The following is a 16,438-nucleotide window of genomic DNA, read 5'->3' as shown; positions in this document are numbered from 1 at the left end:
GTTTTAAGCCTCCACTGGTTATCTGGTATTAAGTTTCCAGCTTTGAAAATAAATAGCTAAACTGCTTTCAGCATTTATAGAGCAGTTGGAGACCACTGTCCCATAGTATACTATATCTATCTTATTTTATTCTTATTACAATTATTATTCAGACTGTTTAAATGACTCAGCTTAATATTTTCTCATCACACTGTTCACAGCTGGGTAAATGCACTCTGCCCTCATTTTGACAAGACCATTTATATTGCTAAACATCTCATCCACTCCCCTCTCATTGCCTCTTCAACGATCTCCCAGCTTGTTATTATCGTCTTAGCTCCACCCTATTATCATCACCTTAGCCCCATCACACCCCATTAGTTATTCTCGTTCTCTTAATTTCATCCTACTGGCTTATCATTCCTTAGATGCTTCCCCATCCTAGCTTTTTATCTTTATTCTTCCACCATCATTTCGCTGTATTTCGTAGTTTATGCCAGGGTTTATGGGCTCCTGTAAGAGTGTAAAGTGAAGTAAATACCACTTAAAATGAAAAAGAAATCTCCAACTTTTAACATTTAAACGTAGGGGAGAGCAGGAACCTTGGCGCTATGTGCTCTTTTTCCTGCTAGTATTTGAGGAGGTCAACATAGCTTAGCAATTGATTGGGAGGTTTTAAGAACAGAATGCAAGGTTTACCCCAATACGATCTGCTGTGGCTCTTGGTAAGTCTTAAGTCTGAGCTTTGGCTTCTTATCTGATAAATGGGCTGGAGGGTGTTATTGGCTGATTCTGCTCAGACACCATAAAAAAACAGTTCAACTGGTGTTAACACTTTGAAAGAAACCCCTCTGAATTAAAAGCACCTAAATGACGAAAGCTGGGGTTGAGAGTAGGGTGTACAGAGAGAGGTAATTTATTAACTCAGATATGATTTTCTTTTATTTTCCAGTGGGTATTGGATATGGTCAATGGTCTCCCTGGAAGTAGGAGTATTCAATGCCTACTCTTAAATCTAAAACTAGTCCTGGTGCCCATCTATTTCCTACTGTATCCACAGGGAGCCCTCAGAAGGAGTTCAAAGCCCATCTTTCAAACTACATGTGGATAGTGTTCAAATAGCTGCTCAAACTGCTTTATTACATGGTATCCAGTAGTAGTTGGTTAAGAGGCTTTGCCAAGTCTTAACTAGCATCATCACGTGGTGTATATTGAAATGCTGGGCCCCAAAGGTAATAACTTAAAATGACTTCTAAAGAAGCAGGGAGGACCTGATTTTAAGGGCTCTCTCCAGTGCTGGGTTGCTTAGGTTGTTCTTGAAATTTAATCAAGTATAGGTTTACAGGTTAATGATCTTGTAAAATTAAAAAGGAAATTTTAAAACCTCCCACACACAGATGTGGTATGGCTCAGTGTAGATTTCTTTGTAGTTTTATTCTTTTGTACTCAGTAGCCTCAAAATACCTTACCGATCCACACATTTCTCTAAAGTAGACTGTCCTTTAACGTGACGAATGCCTTCCTTTAACAGGCCTAGGGTCAAAAGCTGAGCAGTAGGCTGGACTCTCTGCTCAAAATCTCAATGTGCCAAAGATGAACCAATGGTCTCACTAATCTAGTGGACTCAGGCTGGTGAGGGTTAATGGAAATGGAAGCGGGAGGTGGTGGAAGTAGTGCCCCCGGGTGGGAAGGAATATAACAATATTTAGTCAGTGAAAAAATATCATTCAGTGAGAAAAAGAGAAAGAAGTTAGATGTCTTTTCACCTCCAAACTACAAAAGATACATCTCCTAACATTGTCCCTACATATACAAATCTAGATAATGTGTTGGTCTAGAGCCTGGACCCTGGAAGGAGATTACCCGAATTTAAATCCCAGCAGCCTTACTTTGTTGCACTAGTTACTTAACCTCTTTGTATAATGGAGAAATATGAGTGCCTAATAAGGCTGTCCTGATGATTAAATGAGATCACGTATGTCAAGTGTTCGGCACATGCACAGAGTACCTTGTACATACTCACTTGATAAGAAGTGATGACGTTAAAATCATCTCCCTTATTCTTCCTCCCTACCTGCTGCTTTAAAAATAACTCAGTGCAAGCAATAAAACAAGATAAGGTTTCCTTTGCGGATGCCTTGCAGTGTTGCCAGTGTAGATACATGGACGCTCTTATGTTACACATGCTGACAATGGAATGTCTCTTGGCATCACCAGAAGTCCAAGTCTTCACCCATGTGATACATATTCCCACATCTTACAAAAACTAAGGAGCGGAATCCTTAACTGTATACATTGTACCATGGATTAATGTGTACAGAGAAATGATATAATGTAACACTTTGCCAAGGATGAAAAAAAGATATAAAAGGCATTACTTGGATATATAGGCTAAGGGAACGGATCCTTAATAAACAGACTACTAGAATGTATGGAGGACAAGACAAATGAGAAAGGAATGCTTCCATTGGCTTAGGAAAAATGACTATGAATACAAGGTATTCTCGCACTCTCATTCAATTATTTTGACCCCTTTGAAGATAATATTTGAATAGAGAGTGAAGAAGCATATGTATGTATGTGGTGGAGGACAAGATGTATCAGTGACCGCAAACTGACACTCTGTACAAAGTCAGCACGTCACTGCGGTGGACATGGAAAATGTGCTGATGCACCAGTGAAGATGGATAATCATGAAGTCTTCAGGGGCTCCGGCTCTGGGTTTCTACCTGCTGCTGCCTCTGGCTGGCAGCAGCTCACCAGCTGTCTCGTCTGCTTTGTACTGGCTGAGTCAGCAGAACATCCCGCTGCCCACAGAGCGCTCTCTGTCACAGGTGCTGGCCACGGCCGCCCCACCCAAGCATCTCTCCCCCCCCCCGACCCTGTTCTGTGGAAAAGTACCGCCACCAGCAGTGTCTTCCTTCTTCCCAATAAACCCATCTACTTTGAATCTAAGTGATGGGCAATCTGTTCACACACGTACTTTCTTTTTCTTTTTTCTTTTTCATTTTCTTCTCTTCCTCTCCCCTGCGCGTGCTCTCCTCCCCACCTTTTACCTGTGTAAATTGGTTACCATAGAGCCTTATTCTTAAAGATCCAGCTATGAAGGCTGTAACAACACATCTCCCAAACCCAAATCATGGTGGCAAGGCAGTTGTGGTGGAGTTGCCATTCCTGTTACACAAGGAGCAGAGCTTCCTCCTTAAAATGTCGAAGAAATAGGACAGTAAATTCACTGATGTTTGACAATTTTAATAGCTTCTTTTCCCCTCAAAGCCCACTGACCTTTTGTGTTCTATTCTTCTGTAGGTATTACACCTCCTAACTTTCCCATCAGGTGGGAAATCAATTCTAAGCCGAACGCTGAGGCATGTGCTTCCTGCCTCCTCTGCCTGCACATCATTAATCATGGCCCGGTACTCTTCTCAGAGGCATAATGAGGGTAACTTCTATGAAATCATCAAGGGCAATATGACCATGATATACTTGCCCAATTTCTTGATTCTTAGTTTACAAACAGAAGTTCTATAAGATTCTTGACATTTCTTAATCTTACTGGCTTGAGTACTTTAAGTGGACTTTTGTGAATAGGACCACGGTATTTCAGGGCTTGAGATGACCTTTCATCACCACCAGCCGACCAGCAGTATCTCCATTATCTTTGACCTAGTCCATGCTCTTCCTCTCCTCCTCAAATATTTTCTTTTCTCCTCTTCCTCCCTTTCTCTCTCTCTCTCTCCCCCTCTCTGTCTCTTTCTTTCATACCTGTGAAAAATAGGCTATCATAGAGCCTATTCCATCCTTCTATTCTTCTTCCCCATCCTCTCTCTCAGTCTATAGGTATCATTGTATTTATTATTTGAAAAATATCATTAGCACAGTCCTTTTTTCTGGGTGGGATAACAAGAAAAGAAAATTTGCACACTTTTATGTAAATTTATAGTTGCTCACTTTCTCTAACTAATCCAATTATCCTATTTTCTCTTTTCCAATCCCTACAAAACCTCTTGTTAAGTGTATGTTGTTCTACTTAATCAGATCACCTTAGATTTGTCAGAATCTCAAATTCATAGTTGAGGCTATTTCCCCCCCTATTTATGGAATCCCTAACGTCAGGAATGAAACAGGTAAGTACATTTCTTAATAAATATCTTCTCAAGTGTTTTGAGATATCGACGTCTCTAGCTTAAGTAAAGAACACTGATGTTTGGTCTTTGGAGACAAGTAAACAGGGATACGAATTTTAAACTTCATATTGATGCAGCATTTGTAGCATAGCTGTATCCCGTCACACTTACAGACTGAAGTCAACGGAAGTTATGAATGAGAAACTGAAGGCCAAATTTAGAATAGTTTGTGGTGGTTTTTTTTTTTATAAGTGGAGTTGGATCTTGAGCAGTTGTAAAATGGCCTTAATACTATGTTTCGAGGGAACTATCACTTAAATTGATTTTTCTCCTAAAATCTTTTCTCTTGAAGGCTCATCTAAACTGAATAAAGCAAGATGGAGACATTTATCCTGGTCATAGTATTTCTAAATTTTCCAATTTAGCCTGTGCAGAAAAACAACAAAAAACAAACAAATTCCTAGTGGCTTATTATTTCAAAATAATAATAAATTTGTTGGACTTTCTCTTTTAGCCCAAATGAACTGTCTAGCCCAGCACGTGTTAACACTTTTGTTTGTTTTACTTATTCTGATACATATTTTCCTATTCTAAGAGTCATCATTTCCCCTGATCTCACCCATCGTACTTCTGTTTCTCAGGAGGCATTTGATTCTGTGCTCATAGCTGCCGGACCAACAAGGCAGGGGGTCAGATATCTGACTACAACATGCTGCTCAAGGGAAAGGCTCTAAGGTGGGCTTTCTTATTAATACCAATAACTTAAAATCACTTGTCCTTCCTTAGTCTGCCTTGAGGACCTTCTTTGGTCTTCAGAAGAAGAAGCTTTGCTCCTCTCTCTCACCATGCCATCTCTCCTCCAAAAATATATCAGACAAGTAATGTTTCCTGCTGTCATATGGAAAGCTTTCTGCAACGTTTTTCCTCCCTTAGATTTTATATTATGTTTTAATCATTCATTCCACTCTTCCTCTTGTGTTGTTAAAAATACACTTTCTTTTTACAGCCTCTCCCTTCTCCCAGCACCTTATCCATCCTCACTGAATATTTCTCCCTCAATCACTCCCATCACTGCCATTTTTTAAGTGCCATCCACTTTCCACGATCTTACACCATCTCTGCTCCTTAAAGAGACCATCACCAAAGAGGTTTTTGTTCTCTGAATATTCTTACGGTTTAACCAACCAGGAAAAAAAAACAAACAAACAACTAAACTAAAAAAACAAACAAAAAAACAAGGCACTTATCAAAAGTACACCGGGGAATAGAGGGGAGAGGTATTCACTTGTAAATCTCATTTTACGCAGAGGGATTGCGAACCTGTGTTTTTGTTTCAGTGGCTATACACTGATTTTTGTTTAAGTTTACCTTTAAAAGATACGGGAATGATTTTCGAGTTTTCCACGGGAGAACTCCCTCAACTCGGTCCCCCAGGCAGCTCCCTGCTCTCGCATATACTTACTGAAAAGTACGAGGCTGGCGTTGGTGACCCCCAGATTGTTGGCAGCCACACAGGTGTAGTTGCCATAGTGCTCCTCAGTGACGTTGGTCACCGTCAGGGAGGACTGGCCCTCCGTGCTCTTAATCTCAAGGCCATTGGCACTGTTTATCCTAAGGGTTCAAAGACAGAAGAGTGAAGAGAAACACTGATGAAGATTTGGTATAGTAGTTTCTTTGTCATCATTACATTGGAGAAAAAGGAGAGGAAGGAAGTAGGTAGAGCTTGTCGTTCCTGCTCAAGTCCTCATTTTAATCATGCGATCCCATAGTATCAGAGCCAAAGTCCATTGATGGAGAAGACTCGGGAATGGATGAGTTTCATTAGGCTTTGGTTTCTGCTCTAGGAGAGAAAGACACGCAGGTGGACACTGCCCCCCGAACCACCTGCCTCACCCTATGCACGTAACCTGAGTGCTTTGGGGTTCCGTTTAAGAGCTACAGCCCCAGAGCACTTGGTATAAAACCTTGGAAAATAAAGAGTCTCATCGGATAGGCCTACATAATTACAGCCAGGCTTGGCTTTGTCATTAGGGCTTCTGGTTTCCCTTGTTGAGCGGGGGAGACCTGGCGGAGCAGTGGAGGTGCAGCAGGTTTGGCACATACCTGGTGTCATCCCGGTACCACTCAAAGTCAGGTGCAGGCACTGCCGAGGCCTCACATTTGAGAGAAGCTTTTCGCCCGGTGGTGGCTTCGTTGCTCTTGGATTCCGTGATAGTGGGAGGATCTGTAGGAAGGACAGACACACAGTTTACATGAACTTTGGACGGTGCTCCAGAATTTCCACACAAGAAGGAATTAGAAAGGACAATTTGATTGCAGAGAGGCAGGACAGGAATGGTCTTAAAGCTCCATTTACATGAATTATGTGATCCGCTGAATGGGACGGATCACTGGAAAGCTAAATAGAAATAAGAGATTAATGAAACCGTAGACTTGGTTTGCTTAAACGGGACACTTAACGGGGCTTTATGGAAATGAAATCTAGGATATCTTTTTCCCTCTTCCAATAGACCATCCGTTATTCCAATCATAGGTTATAATGCTTGCATAGCTTTATTGCTTTTCATAAATTGAGTGGTAATACTAAAGGACTTGGGATTTTAAGTGTATAATTTGAGCATTTTTCTTTTTCACCATCATCGTTATCATTATTATTATTGTTACCTTTGGAGATGGCAGTAAGTAATCTGATGAAAATAATAGAGCACTAAAGTCCTCTCAGCCCAGGCTTAGCCTGATATTGTTGCAGGAATCCAGGAAAACAAACAAACTAATGTCAGATGATTGCTATACTTTTTTCCCTCCTCTGTGTTCCCTTACTGCTATGACCCAGGTCAATTTTGCTTTTATGTGTGAGGGTGCAGTTTGAAGTCTATCATGGTGCATAAACACCTTCCTGGGGTACCAGTCTTCTGGTCTCTCTGGCAGTTGTGCACTTGATTTTTTTCTGCTTAGGACTGAGTCTATAAAACTGTAATGGGCTTGAAATGAGCTCAGAAACACATTCTAATTTGCCGTGATTCTTTCAAACAATCCCATGGAAAGCGGAACAAGTGTTTACGGGTCCACAGGACTGAGGGACGATGGTAAACTTGAGCTCTTGGCTTGAGGATGCTGTGTTTGTGCAGGCTATGGACCCTCAAGGAGAAAAAGACTTCTGTCCAAAGGTGATTTGCCAGAAAACAGCAACTTGGCTGTGTGTACATGGACAAAATAGACCCAAACCATCTGTTTATATTTTATAAAGGAAAAAGCTTATTTAGGTAAATTAGTGAAGTGAACTCTAATATACAAAATTCATTGACATCTCTGCTCTTCAGCACCTGGTTCAGCTCACTTATTTTCGGGTTTTTGTCTTCATATTCAAAAGCTATTTTCCAAGTTTTCTACCTGTAGAAGACCTGGATCCTCTTAGTTAAAAAGGATGTACAAATGCATCCTCAGGTTAGTCTGCAATTTTCTCCCCCATTTCATTTTCACATCAGCTTGGACACCTTTAAATCATGGTCACAGAGAAGAGGAGTTAGAGCACATTTGGATAGCACCGCCAGCCTGTGTGTAAACATGTGCCAGAGTGGGCGGTTGTTTTGCTTTAGACTTAGCTGCTCAATTTTGTTTAGACAGAAAAAGGCAACAAGATGAGTGGAAAGAACCCTTGACTGGAAACTAGGAGCGCTGGAATTTAGTTTCTGTTTGGTTGTGTGGACTTCCCATCACACACTTTACCTTTCTGAGCCTTGGTTTTATTATCTATAAAATGAAGGAACCACACATTAACAATCTGTATAGCATCCCTTCCAACTTAAAAAATACCAATTCTAGGGGACTTCCCTGGCAGTCCAGTGGTTAAGACTCCGTGCTTCCACTGCAGGGGGCACGGGTTCATTCCCTGGTCAGGGAAGTAAGATCCCTTATGCCTCACTGTGTGGCCACCCCCCCGCAGAAAAAAACCACACCAAACCAATTCTAGTCAAAATGGCCCATTCTTCACAAATGGGCAGTTGGTAGCATTAGGACCCAACTGTATTTTTATACCCATAACTCCTTTAGCCCTTAACCCTTAAATTGCTAAATTCAAAATTGTAACTCATTTATCTAATACAGGGGTTGGGAGTCAGGATTAGAAGTCAGAAACAGCACACCATAGGTCTGATTTTGACTATTAACCAGAATTGTGGCCTGGACAAGTGTCTGTACCAGTTTGAGCTTTTTCTTTCTCATCCTTTAAAAGAAGAAGTTAGCTTGAAATGATCACCAAGTTTCCATTTAAAATTCTTTCATTCTATGGTTGGTTATATAGATCGTTAGAGCACATTAGTTCAATGGTTAATGCAATGATTAGTGGTAGTGGTGTGTATGGGCGAGATATTTGTATAGAGATGGGGTATGCAGTAGAGGTTAGGAACTTGGATTTAAAGTTTGATAGACCTGAGCTCAAATCCAGTCTATGTCCTTCACTATCCTTCATCATTAGAGAGCTCAGTACTTTGTCTAGAGTCACACTGTCTCAATTTCCTCATCTATAAAATGCTGGAACCAGAGTCAGGGAGGTCCATTTGGAGACTGCTGAAGGAACCCAGAGATAGCGTGCACTAGGTCTTTGATAAAGGGGCTGGAAGGGAATGAACGGATTTGAGATTGAGAGATATAAGCCTCAGAATCGACAAGATTAGATGTGAACAGTGAGGGAAAGGAGGAGGAGTGTCAAGGGTAACGCCCATGTTTCCAGTGTCGGCATCTAAGTGATGCCATCCACTGAATAAATGTTAGTGTCCCGTCTTCACCTCTTCCACTGTATTAGGCTCGGCTCTTAAACTGCCAGTGACTCTACAATCTGTGGCATGTTGGCCAGAGAGATGATCTTGCTTGTGATTCAATTGGTTTGTTCAATTCGTAAAATGAGTTTTAAACAGTGTTTGTGAGTTTCTGGAGCCGCATGCTTAAGACTGACAAATCCTTAATGATAACTATCATTTTGCTAAACCAGGTCCAATCTTGGCCAGACTCCACATTTTCCATCACCTCCACTTCTGGGGCTCGTAGTTGGGGCACCTCAACATAATAATCCATGGTGGAGGTCTTCTAGCCCTTCCACCATGGGACCAGGAATGCAAGTCCCAGCTGTACAGTTTTATGGGCAAGTTCTTCCTCACTCTAGATGTTTCCTTCTATGTGGTGGGAGCTTATTTATTAAACCTCCTTGCTCTGGAACCCAGGGGGTGATTTTTCTAACTGAAAAATTAGGGAAGAGCCAACTCGATTTGTTTGCTTTACCTCTCCCCTTTCTTCCTCCTGGGACCAAACTTCTGGCGGGGAGCAGAGGTTCTCCTCTGCTTCTCCACACTGATGTCTTACATTGGTTCTTTCCTTCCTGCTCTCATGTGGGCAGGCCTGCCCCAGTCCAGGGCTGCCATGATTGGGAAGGTAGGTTGGCTACACTAAGCTGCTGCCTCTAACCATCTTGATTTCTAACAATGGGGGCAACTGGGCCTCACGTATGTCTCCTTTACTTATTTCTCATTTTGTTCAGAACCTGAATAGCTAAGTAGTACTATTTATTAGCGCCTCAGAGATGACAGCATGGGAAGGATGACAGTGAACTAGGGTTGAACACTTTTAAATGCATTGATCTTGAGGCAGGATGACACTGGTCAATTACAAAGGCCAAACACTTGCTCCTCTCCTTGAAAATCTGGGAATTTTCACGTACCAAGGTATTAGTCACAGATAATGATAAATGTATGAAGAGTTCGTTATTTCCAGTATTCTCAAATGACACAGTGGTGCAGGTCTGTTCCACAGCTTATTGGAATGAACATTTCAAAATTCATTTGTAATGAATTCTGCATAGGTGAGGCTAAGAAAAGTTATTACAAATCGCATTGTGGCATGCCTAGTAGAGTTAAAATAATAGATGTCCTTGCTCAAAATATGGTTATAATTAAAATGTGGCTTAATAAAAATGCTGCACAGAGGTCCATTGTTATTCTTTACGTGACTTTGCAATAGCTTACAATTGTCAGAGGACCCTTCTAGTTCTTATTACTTTAAAATTCTGGGTTCTGAAAATATTAAGGGCTTTCTTCTTATATCACCAGTAATAAGACTCTTTCAATTAGAATGAATAGGATAACAATGACAGTGGCCTAGCAAACAGAATATCATTCATTTAATCTTCCTAATGTTTGGAATAATAGTATAAAGGAAAAAATTCTTAATAAAAGATTCAATATATAGACATTTACCATGTGTCAGCACTCTACTAGGCTTTATTTATTCTTTTCATCCAAACGGTAGCCCTAGGAAGCAAGGATTATTAACCCCATATTATGAATGAGAAGACAGATTTGCAGAGGGTTAGTAAATTGTGCAAATTCACATAGCCAACATTTGACGGAGTCTATATTGGAACACATGTTCTGAAGCCCATGCTCTGAATCTCCCTGTGTTTCCATTTGAGTGAGTTCCTTTAGAGAGAAATTAATTCCTAATAAGGAAAAACAACATTTAGGGGAGTATGCTGGTAGCTTAAAAGGCAAATGTTACGTATTTCTGCTATTAAAAGGTACCCAAAACGGCACAACATGCACTGAAATAGTGGATATGAATCCACATTAGAAATCAGGAGATGTGGGCTCAATTTCTGCCTGTGCAACTTAGGTTGTCACCTCTTGAAGGCAACATGTTAACTTCTTGGAGTCCCTCACCTTTGAATGTAGGTGATATGGCCTGCTTACCTGTCTCACAGGTTTGATGTAAAGATCAAATGAAATCTCATATATCAGAGCACATTTAACACCTGAAGTGATTACATTTATTATTTTTATTACTATTACTCACACGGTATCTTGGAAGGAAAGAGGGCTTTGGAATTAGACCTGGGCAGAGTTTCAACTCTACCACTCACAGGTTCTCTGATTTTGTGGCAGAGAATGCTTACATTCTCTGAGCTTTGTTTTTGTCCTCTGCACGGAGATGATTTGATTATCTCCTGGGTTAGTGTGTGATGGTGGACCGACGGGGTGGAGGCAAAGAACACAGGCAATAAGAATGGCATTGTATCCAGAGAATTTAAAAACAATAATAAAACTAACTAAAAGTTGTCTTTTTAAAAAAAATCACCATGTACCAGCAATACTAAACTAAACATACCAAACAATGTCAGTGATAAAGTAAATACTCCTCCTACTGGGGCAGGCCGGGCCCCATATGCCTCTTTCCTTGGTTGGCCACTGTTGGTGTGATGATTACGGTGAATCATACACAATTTCCAATAGAGTTTTGGTACCCTGGAGATACTCAGAAAATGATGGTTCTTGTACACATTGCAAAGTTATAGTAGAAAATCGCAGTACTCTGGATTCTTATTGAATAGTTCCTCTGATGATCCCATAATAGATTCATAAACATTAGCATGTATCTTTATTGATATCATCAATAAAGATGTAAGAGTAAACTAAAGGTTGGCATGGAGAATGGAGAGGTATAGTCATGAATAGTTAGAGAACGTAGCCAGTTTGGTTCCATACTGAGCCGTTATTTTCCTCAAGGTGATTTTAGGTGATTTTGGAATCAAAGTATTGAAGAGTCCAGTTAAAATACAGTTATATTATCTGGAGACGACGGATGTTTCCAGTCCCAACTGTGGAATCTATGGTAGGTAACCTCTGCTTCCTCTAAATAAATGGCTATCAAATGTAAGGGCAAGCTTTAGAAATGCCAGAGTCCCATGTCCCCCAGCATATATGTTGGGTTGGTTAGCTCTGGACACCAGGGTGGAGGCAGAGCTGAGTTGAAAGGGAGATGAGAAGAGGAAAAAAAAGTAATAAAGCATGACAATGTGAACCTAGTTGGAGAGAGAGCTGTGGGAAAGCTGAAGGCAGGAATATTAGCTGGTCAGTGGGGTTTGGGGGCAGGCTTGAGAGCTGGGGGCAGCTTTTGAGAAGAATTTCTCCAGGAATAGGAAAAGCGTCCAGTATAAGAAGAGTCCAAATAAAAATAAGTCCTCACTAACTGAACACTTACTATGCACTAGACATTATCCTTGGGATACTGGGCACTAGAATGAGACAAATCCAGAAGTAGCTACTTTTAATGCACTGTGAGAACTGAAACTGAGGGATTACACCTAGAACCTGTAAATGAAAGGACACTTGTCCCTAGGGCTGGAATCTGGAAGAAATTAGCAACTATCCTGTAAGATACAAGAAAACAGAAGTCCTGCCTATTGTACAAAATTTGACTAAGATTATTTAGTTGAAGAGATTTCGGGTCAATAATTTAGCTTCTGTAGGCTCCAGGACATCCTACCACTTTAGAAAATAGATTTTTCATGTCAAATGGCTATGCACAGTGCTGTAGACCAACTGTGGAGAAGGATTACCCAAGAGAAATAAAAAGGAGAGACTGTAGAATCCAGCTTGTGAGCTAAACAGGAAGAACTGTTCTGTCTCTCTTGTTTACTGCTCTAGCTTCTCAATGCCCTGGGACAAATATCTGTTGGCAAATGAGTAAATGAATCAATGAGATGTTAGCAGGAGAAAATTACCAGCACTGGGATTTTTTTTTTTTTTTTTTTTAGTGGTATTGTGGATCTGTTCCATTATGATAATCTATTCAGCCATTAATTATCTTAGCCATCCTGATCCCCTGACCTAATTCCAAACCTTGTGTCTTGAAAAGGAAGAGGAATCAGCTTAAATAATGGGGCATTTTCATAGTAGGCAGGCTTATATGAAGTGACAAACTGGAAATTTCTCAGTTTGCATGAGCTTTGCTAGCCAGACCTGGTTCTATAATTTAATCTTGGAGACTTCATCTACTTAATACAACTACATTTAAGTAGGGTGAATTGTTTGAATAGGACAACAGGTGCAATGGCTAGTTGTTTTAATATAATAAAAACAAAGCTTATGAAGTGTTGATAAAAAGGTGATTCCAAAGGACATTGATTTAGAACATGCTTCCTGATTTGTGGCATATATCAATTTGCAAAGTTTGGAGAAATGTTACAAGAGCAGAGTTTATCTGTTAGTTTTTCACCTATTCATTCAGTAAACATTTACTGAGCAATTCTTACAAGGTCAGATATGTGCTAGATGCTGCTGGTTAGGACAGACTGGCTGACTAAGCTCATTATAGTTTTCTATGTAATTTGTTATGACATGTCGTTTTAGAATCTTGAGTCTCTCTGTCCGTATTCTTCTGTGGTTCACTCATCGCTAGGAAAAGCTCACATTTTTATAAAAGGCTTTTCTTGAAAATTATCAGTATTTTCTTCTGTTCTAAGTTACACTTTGGGGACAGTCAAGAAGGAGCAATGTCAGAATAACTGTGCTAATAATAATAGGACCCAGGCGGCTGGCTTTGATCTTGGGAACCATCTGCAACACAGACCGCTTTGATGTTTCACACAATGGAAGCATGAATATTTTCTATGTACTCCATGATTGGACTTTCAGAAATCTAATGAAGATTAAGGTCGATTAAGAGAAAATAAAATCTTAACTCCGAAAGTCAGAGAAGAGGTGGTACATGATGGCATGGCTGTGTATATATAAAAAAAGCTAACTAACCTCATTATAAACTTATATAAACACCGAGAGAAATTGCCTTTCATGTGAAAAAAAGGTCCTAAAGCATTTTATAACACTGGGATCATTAACGTGTCTTTGAAACACACCCAGAACTGGAAAAGAATAGTAATACCGGCATTTCAAAACTCTATTACTTAAAAAATCGCACTTCAGGATAAAAGCACTTCGGATCTCATCAAATGCATCCCCTTGTTCTTGGAAATGAGTGCCATAAATGCTACAGCAGAATCCTATCTGTTAGATTCTTCTAGGTCGGGTGTGAAGGGGATTTCGCTTTCTGTTTCAGAAGGCTGCCAGGCTGGAGCAAGGCCACAGCAAATAGTGCAGTCCAGCATTGACCAGGTCACTTAAGGCAAGTTTCCTCAGCTCTTTGTGCCTCAGTTTCCAAATTTTTAAAGTCAGACTAAAGATGATGTCATGAGTTTACTGTGAGGATTAAATGACAAATGTAAATCCCTTAATCTGTGCTGCACATAGTAGGTACTAAGAATTGAAAACTTCTCTTTCTGTTTCTCCTGAGGGCATGGGCTTTAGAATCAAACAGGCTGGAGTCTGCATCCCTTTTCTTACTCTTGCTTTCTGTGTCACTTTGGAAAGGCAATTATACCTCCTAGGGCTCTAGTGTTTCAAACTTTAAAGTGCAGTCAATTATATCTACCTTGCTAAGGACTTTATACGGTATCACTGGCACACAGTGTAACTGCATGGAAGGTTTAAGATAACGGAAAGTAACTTACCACCATCCAAAGCATATTTTCAAATATGGGTTAAGATGTATGTGCATGTGTGTCTGTGTGCCTTTGTGCATGTGTGTATGTATGTTACATGTGCATGCGTGTGTATATGTATATGTGTGGAGTGTGTATTTGTGTGTGTATTTGTGTTAAACACACAGGAAGGAAGAACTGTCAGGACATCCTTTTATCCCTGTCACTAGCCACAATTATGTGATGTGGAACTTGAATTTGAATGATGCGGACAGTCACTCCTCACTGAACAGGGTAAATGAATTCTCTTTATTCCTTTGCTGGGTGACACACATCATATGGATCCGCCCCCGCCCCCCATCCTTTTGAACTACATCTAAGGATCCTTTCATCTGAGAAGTTCAAAGTTTGCCCACTTAACTATGTATCTTAGTGAAATCTTCCTTTCTAATGCCCATACTTTGGGACAAATAGATAACCAATATTAACTTATCAGGTATCCCTCGTAGCCACTGGGGACACGTGGTATCTGACCACAGTGGCTTAAATTTGTTCCCAAGGCCAATTAGTTCAATAGCAGAGGATAAAATATGGTCTTGAATTATTCTCTTCTGACAAACAATACATTAAGGTGGAAATTCCAGTTAAAGCAGTTATGAATTGTTGTTTTTTCCAAAGTGATATGACCTTGGTCTCCACAAAGACTAGAAGAGTGATTGCCTAAAGTGCTTGTGGTGTCTGATCATGTTTTCTTAATTCTGTAGTCTGAGTAAAAGACAGAGTGTATTGTTAAATGCATTATGGGTTATATTTAGAGTTGGTACAGTTGATTTATGAAATTCAAAGGCCAAGTCCTGCCCTTGGATATGTCCAGTGTACAAATGTGCATCCCTGACTAGAGAAGCATCTGCTTGAAATGCAATGTTCTTTTGATATAGGCTCTTTAGAGCTCGCTGGAGGTGGAGGTGGGCCCTGGGCACGTGGCACCTGCTGGCCCCTGCCATACTCACAGTTCACAGTGACCTTGACTTGTTTGACATCTGCCGAGGAGACCTCATTGGCAGCTTTGCACTCATATTTGCCTGACTGCTCCCTGGTGATGCCGAGGATCTCCAGATATTCTTCTTCTCCTTCAAATTCTCTTCCTGTAAAACAGAGGTTTGCATGATTTTTTTTTAAGTTTAAAATATGCAGGAGATCACCTCTTTTTTTCTTTTTAGAAGCAATAAATCCACATGGCTTTTCAATAATTTGACAATGTTCTTTGTCTGAGGTCAGGTTCTATAGAAGCAGACTCCAAGACAAAAAGTCATTTGAAAATGATTAAGGAAGGAAATGTTCTCAGGAAAAACTGGTAGGGGAGTGGGAAAATGGGATCTGGCAGAGAAAGGAGCCAAGCTGGGGTGCAACACCAGGTCTCATCCCACAGATGGCAACTCAGCTCAATCCCTCAGGGAGCTCTGGGCACAGCACAGGTCCCACTTCGAAGTTGTGCTGACCAAGAATCAAGAAGCTGGAGTGTTGGGCTTCCCTGGTGGCGCAGTGGTTGAGAATCTGCCTGCCGATGCAGGCGACACGGGTTCGAGCCCTGGTCTGGGAAGATCCCACATGCTGCGGAGCAACTAGGCCCGTGAGCCACAATTACTGAGCCTGCGCGTCTGGAGCCTGTGCTCCGCAACAAGAGAGGCCGCGATAGTGAGAGGCCCGCGCACCGCGATGAAGAGTGGCCCCCACTTGCCGCAGCTGGAGAAAGCACTTGCACAGAAACGAAGACCTAACACAGCCATAAATAAATAAATAAAATTAAAAAAAAAAAAAGAAGCTGGAGTGTTTATACATCACGCTCATCAGTCACTGGCTAAAGGTTTAGAGCAAAGTGGGAGTCGCGGCGAGGGGCATGCAAGTTGTAAAGGGCTCAGAAGGGCAGCCATTGAAGTGCTGAATCATCGATTAGACCATGCTTCAAAGCACTCTTTCAACCAAAGTTGTTATTAGGACACGTGGCTTCCCTTCGAGAAACTGTCACTCT

At 40.9% G+C, this 16,438-nt stretch overlaps 1 protein-coding gene across 4 annotated transcripts in view; it reads right to left on the bottom strand.

The window, feature by feature from the left end:
- The window catches only part of LSAMP (limbic system associated membrane protein), a 657,783-nt gene that overhangs the window by 33,811 nt on the left and 607,534 nt on the right, over positions 1-16,438 (bottom strand). For all 4 annotated transcript variants that reach the window (XM_057545177.1, XM_057545178.1, XM_007181898.2 and 1 more), the window contains 3 exons: positions 15,420-15,554; positions 6,210-6,330; positions 5,569-5,717 (listed from right to left, as the gene is read on the bottom strand). In XM_057545177.1, coding sequence (XP_057401160.1) covers positions 5,569-5,717; positions 6,210-6,330; positions 15,420-15,554 — 405 coding nt within the window. The remainder of the gene's footprint in view (positions 1-5,568; positions 5,718-6,209; positions 6,331-15,419; positions 15,555-16,438) is intronic.

Source organism: Balaenoptera acutorostrata, chromosome 4 (assembly GCF_949987535.1).
Source record: "Balaenoptera acutorostrata chromosome 4, mBalAcu1.1, whole genome shotgun sequence".
Lineage (NCBI taxonomy): Eukaryota > Metazoa > Chordata > Mammalia > Artiodactyla > Balaenopteridae > Balaenoptera > Balaenoptera acutorostrata.
This window is presented reverse-complemented; position numbering and strand designations above follow the sequence as displayed.